The 10,828-nt window shown below is 43.8% G+C and overlaps 1 protein-coding gene across 2 annotated transcripts in view; it reads left to right on the top strand.

The window, feature by feature from the left end:
* Window positions 1-8,094, top strand: part of LOC132446306 (potassium channel subfamily T member 2-like) — an 11,754-nt gene extending 3,660 nt beyond the window's left edge. For both annotated transcript variants that reach the window (XM_060036542.1, XM_060036532.1), the window contains exons 5-9: window positions 2,284-2,367; window positions 3,257-3,385; window positions 4,714-5,059; window positions 6,456-6,540; window positions 6,683-8,094. In XM_060036542.1, the coding sequence (XP_059892525.1) occupies window positions 2,284-2,367; window positions 3,257-3,385; window positions 4,714-5,059; window positions 6,456-6,540; window positions 6,683-6,800 (762 nt within the window). In that variant the 3' untranslated portion in view covers window positions 6,801-8,094. The remainder of the gene's footprint in view (window positions 1-2,283; window positions 2,368-3,256; window positions 3,386-4,713; window positions 5,060-6,455; window positions 6,541-6,682) is intronic.
* The last annotated feature ends 2,734 nt before the right edge of the window (window positions 8,095-10,828 follow it).

The raw sequence follows: 10,828 nt of genomic DNA, 5'->3' as shown, positions 1-10,828 counted from the left end.
CTTTTTTTCAGGGGACCCCCTTTTGGACTTGAGACTGTTTTGGACTTGGACTCGCGACCCCCCGCCCCGCGCGACAGCACCCCCCCCCCCCCCCCCCCCCCAACTTACTATGCATAATAATAATGTTCAAAATCATTATTATTATTATCATTATTATTATGCAGTAGTAATCATCACCATTATTATTATTGTTATTTTTAATAATGTTATTATTACTATGTAATATAAATCTTCAGAGACAGCCATGTAAATATGCAAATATAGCCTTTTGGCTTAAGTTTTATTATAAAACAATAAAACAATTATTCATGACAGTCAATGATAAACAGTACCCCCACAACCCATCCCAGAACATATAATATTTTTCACCTTGTAGCAATATATGTATACCGGTATATTATTATTATTTTTTTTTTTTTAAATCAATACCTCCTCCCTGGCCCACCCCAAAACCAAAGTGCAAAAGTGGCTGTGCATTAAAAGCCTATTCTGACGCCAGTATTTTAATATAATGTTTCATATAATTATTCGTATATATATATATATATATATATATATATATATATATATATATTTTTTTTTTTTAATATGCAAACTGGCCCATCTCTCCGCGACCCCCCTGACGGTGCTCCGCGACCCCCCGGGGGGTCGCGGAGGACAGAGGCGTGGTCTGTCCCCCCTGATGGAGGACAGAGGCGTGGTTCCAGTTTCACAATGATCACGGTTTATTTGACAACATAACAAAAAAGGAGATCAAAACGTCGCAGCGTGGCAAGCAGGTAGAGATGCCAAAAAGAAAGGGGGCCTGGACTGCTGGAACAGGGCGCACCATATCGGCCACCAACGCGGCGACTCCGCCCCTCTTCATCAGTCCTAATTGGGAGACAGGCATACCAGTCCTAATTGGGAGACAGGACAACCATAGGCAAGGCCTTGCGGCCGTCACACACTTCTCAGAAATAACTGCAGAAGATTCACTAGTCAGGTCCCATGTCAGGATATTGTATATTAATGACCAGTGATGTTTGAAGTCCGAGCAGTCACGCGTGACTTCTGCTGTCTGGGTATTGCGAAATATTACCAAAGGGATGATCAAAGGTCATATCTGATGAGGATAGACCAGTCATGTAATCCTATTTCCCGCTGATTTATAACTAAATACTGTAAATGAATATCTATGTAATCATTTACAGATTGATCCACACATTTACATATCTATGTTAAATCTGATCACAGATTTTGATGCACGTTGCCAGATTTCTATACACATTCGCAAATCTCATTCGGCATTGAAAGATTATTTTACACATTTACAAATCAGATTATGCACACATGGATCGGTATACAGTGACACAACTCTCCGCTGACAGTGGTAAATAGTTATTCTACAATGGTGTACAATAATGGCCCAATATGTAGGCAAGATGATAAAATGAACTGTTGATTTGTGTGTTTATTTCAAAAGAAACCTGTTCAGACTTTTTGGAGCGAGCTACGGAGATTGATTTGACTCATCCGCCAACTAAATGTTGGCGGGTGAATATGTACTAGATGTGAGCCAAATGTGAGCGTATTTAAACACACTATTTATTGGGTGCCAAACGTCCTCTCTCTTTCATATGAATTAGGGCATTAAGGTGTATTACCCGTTCGGTTGCTACATGATAGGCCTTTAAAAGGGGCCCTGGCTCAGAGCCAAAAGGGAAATATTGTGGATCCAACCGTGTTCTTCATATTGAAAGACAGTTTGTTACTCTCCAGGCTCCAGGCCTGCAGGAAGTGATGTCATTCCTCAATGAGAGATCATCTGCAGATACGAAAATATACACACCAAGTACTAAATGTATTCATTTGGAGGCCCTTGCCCGGCAGGAAGGGATTTGATTAACTCTGAACTACAAGGTTTCACGGGGCACCGTTCTGAAAGGCTCCTTCATATGCTAAGATATTGGATGTCTTAGAGACGTGAATCAACATGTTATCAAATATGAGGCCTACAGACAAAACTCCAAATAGGTCTCGGTAAAATCATCTGTCTTCAAGAAAATGTCCATTATGGAAATCCCTGGAGGTCATTTTGTATCTGACCCAAAGCAAGACCAATCTGTTGTAAATATTGCATCTATATGATATGACAAAAGGTTGTGATATACAACTGATAGTGCATGTATTCTCTTATATTTCTGGATTCTGGTCCTTTTTCACCCAGTTCAAAGACACTGTTCTGTTCATCCGGCCTGGCCTGTAACACATGGTGAACTAAGACGTGCTTGTTCTGTTCAGTCTTTTGTGAAGGACTACATGATCTCCATCACCAGACTGCTACTGGGCCTTGACTCCATGCCTGGCTCAGGCTTCCTCTGTGCTGTGAGTACCGAGACACTCCACCATGGAAGTGATACCAACCGGCCTGCATTAATACTGCTCCTGCTACTACTACTACTTTTACTACCACTGCCTCGTCTACTACTGTTACTGCTATTACGACTACAATTGCGACTACTAAAACCAACAGAGATGGGCAAACATACATTGAAATGTGTCCAGATACAGAATCAATTACATCCTCTTTAATGTATCAAATTAAATTGCAAATGACTTGTGAGCAAATGTATTTAATTAAAATACATAAAATACATAAAGTAACATGCAACTAACTGTGGATGTCTGTGTCACTGAGGGAATCAACCATCAGCAGGTAATGTTATCTATTTGTATTTGCCACTTATTTGTTATACTGATGTATGCTGAACTCTTGCCAAGTCGTGACATACATCAAGCAAGTCATGACATGCATCAAGTGATTCATTTGATGATTTCTTACTTGGCTCCTAACCAATCTACCCAGCGATTTTTTTTATAAAATGCGTTCTCAACATTTAGAGATATTCCACACAGAGCCGCCAGACAGACACACAGACAGGGGGGAACAAAACCTCCGTGGCAGTTTGAAATTATATCCTCACTTCATTCTCGGACGCTAATAAATACTTTTTTCGTTCACTCTAATCAAATGACAAAATATGCAATTAGAAAATGTATATTTGAAATACATAAATAAATAATGCCCATCTCTGTCTACTACTACTACTACCTCTATTCCTACTCACACTACAGCTACTAATACTACCAATACTAACATTATACTATGCATTTTTTCCTTTGAAAACAAGATGAATAATTAACATGAGTCGTGTGTGGAACAGTGTAGAAACAAGTCTGTCCCTTTTTTTTTGGTGTGTGTCTGTATGAGCAGATGAAGATCTCGGAGGACGACCTGTGGATCCGCACGTACGGCCGGCTGTACCAGAAGCTGTGTTCGTCCACAGGGGACATCCCCATAGGGATATACCGCACAGAGGCACAGAAGCTCCCCGTCTCGGAGGTACCCGGGGGTTTGGGTGGTCGTGCTGTTCCTTCCTCTGCCTGCTTGTTCGCTCAGTGTCAGTGTGGTGCCCACAGCCAAGCCTCCGATAGGCTGACCACTGATGGTGGGCGTGTCTCTAAACCGAGAACAAATAGGAAGCAACGCATAGGTTTGCGGTTGCACAAACACACACATACACACAAATACACACGCATACTCATGTTGGTATCAAACCAGCCACAGACAAACTGCACACACACACACACACACACACACACAACAAACACATAAATGTTGTTATCAAACCACACACACACACACATATGTGTCATTATCAAACAAGACACACCCTCACACACACAAACAAATGCACACAATTGCAACCATAAACTTGAATACGGATCCCTGTGAAAGGAAATGTGTTATTAAAACAGCTGTGTCTGTTTGTGATGAAGATATCATTAAGTGCCTGAAGGAAGCATTGTGGCGGCTGTGAGGAAGGTTGTGCTGACATCACGGAGGTGAAAGAGACCCAGCAAACAAAGTAATGACAAAATATCGCGACGGGTATTCATAATCTCAGAGGTAGTGCTGTGTCACATTAGTTATGACAGAGCCACAATGCCTTCTGTGTTGCAGCGCCTGCGGTGTGGGGCTATTAGTGATCTGTATCCTGATAGAAGAAAATTAATTTCTCCCTACTTCCATATGGACTATAGGGGGGAACAAAAGCATGATACAAGAATTAATTAAAGGGTGCGTTGGTTGAATACAGGTGACTGTGGGAGGACAATACCTAAGGAAATCAAACGTGTGTGTGTGTGTGTGTGTGTGTGTGTGTGTGTGTGTGTGTGTGTGTGTGTGTGTCTATATATGTGTGTATGTGCCTGCATTGTTGTGTGTGTGTGTGTGTGTGTGTGTGTGTGTGTATGTGTGTGTGTGTGGGCGTTTATTTGTGCATGCGTGTGTGTGAATGTGTGTGTTTGCATGTATGCATGTGTGTTTGTGTGTGTGTGTGTGTGTGTGTGTGTGTGTGTGTGTGTGTGTGCACGTGTGCATATGCATGTGTGTGTCTGTGCATATGTGTGTGTGTGTGTGTGTCTATATATGTGTGTATGTGCCTGCATGGTTGTGTTTGTGTGTGTGTGTGTGTGTAAGTGTGTGTGTGTATGTGTGTGTGTGTGTGTGTATGTGTGTGTGTGTGTGTGTGTGTGTGTGTGTGTGTGTGTGTGTGTGTGTGCGTCTATAAATGTGTGTATGTGCTTGCACGGTTGTGTGTGTGTGTTTGCGCGTGTGTGTGTGTGTGTGTGTGTGTGCGTGTGTGTGTGTGTGGGGGGGCCCCCCAGTCCCAGGTCTCCATCACGGTGGAGGACTACGAGGACACGCGGGAGCCCCGAGAGCCCCTGCTGTCCCGGTCGGGCCCCCACCGCAACTCCACCTCCTCGGAGCCCGTCTCCTCGGCCCACTCCTCGGACCACCCGCTCCTCCGGAGGAAGAGCATGCAGTGGGCGCGCCGGCTGAGCCGGAAGGGGGGCCGGGGGCCCGGCGGGGCCAAGGGCGGGGGCCCCGGCAGCGCGGCCGAGCGGATCAGCCAGCAGAGGCTCACTCTGTTCAGGCGCTCCGAGAGGCAGGAGCTCAACGCCCTGGTGAGGACCCGCATGAAGCACCTGGGCCTCTCGCCGACCGGCTTCAGTAAGTCCCGCCCCCCGCCTCGGGAACCCACACAGCCCGGTGTCACCCGCCCCGGGAACCCACACAGCCCGGTGTCACCCGCCCCGGGAACCACACAGCCCGGTGTCACCCGCCCCGGGAACCCACACAGCCCGGTGTCACCCGCCCCGGGAACCACACAGCCCGGTGTCACCCGCCCCGGGAACCACACAGCCCGGTATCACCCGAGGCGGGTGACACCGGGCTGTGTGGTTCCCGGGGCGGGTGAATCGTACACCATGATTTCATGCTCACGTGTTTGGGTGAAACATGTGGGCATGAGCATGTTTCACACATATATACAGGATATTAGCGCTGGGCGATTAATTGAATTTTGATCACGATTTCGATTTCGATTTTAGCGTCAAATGATTTTTTATTATTATAATTTTTTTTGAGGTTTTATAGAAAGGGCAGAACAGCTGGATACATATCTGTATATTATTTTAGATTGGGACATTTTCTTTTTGACCATTTTGTGTATTTCTTTTAAGGCGAAATTCCAAAGTTCTCAGTTACAACGTTTTCTTTGGGAGAGACATCAATATTGACCAAAATAATCGTGATTATGATTTTTCCCATAATCGAGCAGCCCTACAGGAAATATGCGTGCATGTTACAGAAAATGAATTAATGGCCATAGGTCGTAAACAAGCCGTATGGGTATATACGATAACAGGGGGGATGGGCATAGCAACCACCATAGCAACATTGACAGTCACGTGACGTGGACGCAGGCCCATTGAAAAGAATAGGCTGCATGTCAGGCCAAAAACAGGCAGGCATGTCAAATGTTTAGAGCCGTTATTGTAAAAACGACTATGTTTTTCGCTGTGGACCAAGGTAGTTACGCTACATTCCGTTGTGGGACTGGGTTTAAGGGACGTGGTTGGTTTCAGTTTTTTTCAGGAGGTCTGCCGCAAACATGCTCGTGCTCTGGGACACGATTCAATAGATTCATTTTTGTGAGCATGAGCACGAAATCCTGTGATATCGGGTTGGGACCACATTGTAAAACCACAATGGGAACCACCTTGTAAGCCACCTTGTGAACCACCTTGTGAACCACGTCATAAAGTGTCAGAGTATTTATAGCGATCACAGAAATATTAAGCTTTCTTTTCGTTATAGTTTTTCCTCTGTATGAATTTCTCCTCGGTTTTCACACAAACCTAATTTGGCCATGTTTACACGATTATTTACACGATGCATTTGTGTGAACGAGGCCCGTTTGAGTATGTTTAGGAATTGTCGTCGCTGCCTTCTGAAACACGCGTGACCTCCACCGTCATTCATGTTGAAAACGTGGGGGAAAAATCGATCCCTCGGGTGCAACCAGAAGTGGTGTTGTTGACGGTTCTCTCACCCTTGTACTCAGATGGCATGACGGACCAAGGGAACAGACTGTCCTACATCCTCATCAACCCCTCCCCTGACGCCAGGCTAGAGCTGCACGACGTGGTGTAAGCAGCACAACAACAGATCAGATCAATGCGGTCGATGACGGCATGAACACCTCCTCATGGCACCTCCTCCTCAACTGCTCTTGTTGTTGTTGTTGTTGTTGTTTTGTCGTCCTCTTCCCCATCCTACCACCATCTGCAGGTACCTGATCAGACCGGACCCCCTGTCCCTCGTACCCAATCAGGGGAACAGCAGGAAGTGCAACGCGGGGCGCAGCGACAGCCACAGGTTCGACACACACGACAGCACTCACCTGTGAGCGAGGAGGAGGAGAGCCGGCGAGAGAGCGAGAGAGGAAGACACAGAGAGAGAGAGAGAGCGAGAGAGAGAGAGTGAGAGAGAGAGAGAGAGAGAGAGAGAGAGAGAGAGAGACATTCTCCTCGTTGTTCCTGGAGAACTCAGGAGGAGCTGCATCTGCATGGAACTTTTGGATTTGTATTTATTTATTTATTATCTCCAAACCAGGATGCACCAGGATATTTATTTTTCTGGGGGGTTCATGCACTTTTTTTATGTTCAAAGGGGAAAAGCTGGGACACAGAAGGGCTTCTCGCTGAACATGTATTTATTTACATCTGTGCAAATTTGCATGTGTTGTACCGCATCGTGGGCGTGGGTGGAGTCTGTGCGTCTGACAAGCATGTTTGTGTGTGTGTGTGTGTGTGTGTGTGTGTGTGTGTGTGTGTGTGTGTGTGTGTGTGTGTGTGTGTGTGTGTGTGTGTGTATGTGTGTGTGTGTGTGTGTGTGTGTGTGTGTGTGTGTGTGTGCGTGCGTCAGAGTGAATGTCAATGTGCGTGTGAGTTCCTTTATAAAGGGAAGCTCAACACTGCCAATCCTCTCTGGACAGCTATCCCTACACGAATGCTATGTGGGGCAAATGAGAGACGTATTATTTGTCTTTCTTGTTAATGTTGTTACATGATGTGTTTAAAAAAATTTCCTTTACTGTGCAAATCGTGTAGACCTATTTGTTTTATTTATTCAGCCTTTTCTTCCTAGCGTTTTTACATGCTGCCTCGAGCAGTAATACCACTAAGGTTAATCGAATCACTCGAGACGGTTAGGCATTTCAAAGAGTAGCAGTCATAGCAACTGTCAAAACATGGCCGCTAGCAGCTAGCATAGTTAGCCATCGTGAACACTGACCTTACCTGACCGACGCCGGTCAGCTCAATAAAAAAAAAGCCTCTTTGAATAAGAAGCGTATTGATCTTTGTTTGCCTGTTCCTCCAGAACCCCCCCTAGTGTTTTGTGCGTACCGTCTCAATGCCAGCTTATCCTTAACTCACCAGCTGTCCTGTAGTCGCCCTGCATGTTGGGGAGAATGTACACACATGTACGTGTGTAGACCTTAAAGGAGTCGCCAGCCTGTTTGGCGGGGTGTAGCGGAGGAATGTCGCGGCCCTCACGGGGTGGAGGTACCTGCAAAAAACTGGCTTCCTTCCCTACCCCAACTCCCACCAGTACCATTGCTGCTGCTGCTGTATTTACGCCATTTCCAATGAGATGAAAATATTGTACATATTAAAAATCTACCGACACAGCCCTGTTAACCGCTTGCGTGTTATTGGTGTCAATCGATGTGGAGGTCAGCGGCTAATCTCTTCCACATCTCATTCATTCATCCATTTATTGACGCACGACTGAAAGCCCTGCGTGTTGCATGGGGATTGACCTGAAGATGAGCCATTATACATCATACGTTTACTCATTACATAGTTCTTAATAATACATAGAATTCATTAAATATAATTTGTTTTGAGGACGCCCTTGACAACGAGATTAATTTCCAACCTTGATTAAGCACCTTAATTGATATATGATTGCTCTTTCTAAGTGAGCAAAAATCTTTGAAAAGAAAAGGCTTGCCGCATTGGTTATTATTGCAGACGTAATTGTTCTCTTACGTTCTTAAACAAGACAATCTAGGACTCTTCAATGAGTTTGATTGTCTGGTTCTAAACTAATTATAAGTTTTGTGTGTATATGTGTATAGGTTATATGTGTTTATGCCAGTGCAAAGCCATGTTTAGTCACACCCTTATCATACACTGCTTTTAGTCCTTATTATTTGGTTATTTGATTGTCATATATTAATAGAAATCACTATATTTATTATAATTTAAAGTATCAATGGGTAGACAGTAAAAGTCAACAAAGCAGTTATGTACATACAAATCTGTTCAAATCACAGAATAACAGAATATTATTATGTAATGCGCTTGCATATTTCTTAAACATACGGTTTGTGGATGTATTTAAAAAAAAAAGAAAAGATTTCTCATCTTGGGGATCAGGTAATCAAGTAGGCCTATGCTTATTCAACTGTGATGAAAATAATTTCTTGTAGGACACTTCCTGAGAGCAATGTATCTGATTTAATGAAGAATGTGAAACAAAGCATTTCCAGAGAAACAATGGGTGCACTTGACTGATGGATTTTAGGTCTGACAAAACCAACACAGTCTCACTCCCTACTCGTCAAATGTGTGACGCATGGCCAAGGATCCCTGGCGTCAATTTCCGACGAAAAATTTGTACCTTTTTCGTTTTTCAACGCCAGATAGACATTCATGTTAATCCCTCACCGTCGGACGAAAGGAAATCAATGTCTATCAACGGTGATGCCGTCACGTTATGCAACTATTGTCGATTGATTTGTTTGACAGATTCACCATTAAACGTGTTTCTGATGACATTTCTAGTGAGAAATGTACTTTTTCCTTGAATAATCTTCAGTCAGTGAATATGTATGATCTTTATTAATCTTTATTATCTGAATGGGAAATGCAATATTTTAGGATCGATTCACCGTTAAACGTGTTTCTAATAACATTTCTAGCGAGAAATATACTTTTTACTTGCATAATCTTCAGTCAGTGATTGTGTCTGATCTTTAGTTTTATAGTTATTAGGAAGATTTAATCGTCTCGCTCGCATGTTTCAACGACGTCAGGTTGCTAGGGACGCTGCTTTCGCTAAACTAGCAGCTCACGTGTTTCCTGCGTTTGTGTTATTAAACCGTTACTTTATGTAACTTTTAATGATATTGTAATAACCACAGGCGAGGTATTGAGCGAAGTAAGCTTGATAGCAGGTTTATTGGATTCCACAATCGGACAGGCAGGCACAGCTCCACCGGAAAACTACAACAACCAAAGCTCCCGCCCGGAAAGAAACCCCCGGAACCCCATCTCAGAAGGCCCGCCCCTTCCTCCCAAACCCTGTGACGTGAAACACGTTTATCTGAGAGCCAACCCAGTCGCCAAAAGCATACGTTGACAGTGTACGTTTTCGTGAACACTGGATTACGTCGCATTTCAACATAAAATAGCGTGTTAACACACACACACACACACACACACACACACACACACACACACACACACACACACACACACACACAATGCATTTCGCTGCTAAAACAACAACTTGGGCTGCTTCTAGGACATTTTGGGTGGATTTTGAACGGTATGTGGGCAGGACGTTTTTTGCAGGCAGGACCTGGCAACCCTGCGCTATTGCCCGAGGTGCAGAAATGCTCCGGAACAGATCTGGATCCACCATGGCCAAAATAATTGTCATGAATAGCATGAATAGATTCATGCATTATCATTCAACTTGAACATGTGTTTTTACAGTATAGAGTGGTGGAGGGATGACGTCTGTTGGCCAACCCGGAAGTGAGCGTCGACCTGGGTTTCCCTTGACAAAAAGCCAACGGGTTTTTCCATTGGATTTTGGATTATTGCAGAAAAATTAGCATGAAAATAAATAAATAAATAAATAAAAATAACTGTGCTCCAAAGAACGAAATGTAAACCAATGCATTCTGAATGGGAGTGTTTCTCCGATTTTTCCATGCTACACAGAACGAAATGTAAACCCATGCAAATAAAGACTTCATGGTCATAATAATTTAAATATCATTATTCTCCTCAGTGTGTAGGGTGGTATTCTATTTTTTTCAACGGGGCTGCATCCAGTCACTTGACCGTCATGGTTGCTCTGGTGGTTGCTATCGACCAGCCCCTCTAATCCTTACATGGCTCTAAAAAACACGCGGCAAAGGAGCTGCCGTCCATTGTGTTGTTTGTTTTTTTTAACCATCGGACTAAGGTCCGATGGTTAAAAAATAGACAGATATTCCAAGGTATCCTTAAAAGGCAGCTTGGATGTTTTTATTTTCTGCAGTTTAGACTTCTTCTATAACCTATTTTTGAAAGCAAAACACCAAGCTCAATGATTTAACGAGGCAGGGTTATTTGAAACAATTTATTAAATATA

Source organism: Gadus macrocephalus, chromosome 2 (genome assembly GCF_031168955.1).
Source record: "Gadus macrocephalus chromosome 2, ASM3116895v1".
NCBI lineage: Eukaryota > Metazoa > Chordata > Actinopteri > Gadiformes > Gadidae > Gadus > Gadus macrocephalus.
Note: the sequence above shows the minus strand (reverse complement) of the source record. Positions and strands in the feature narration are given on the sequence as shown.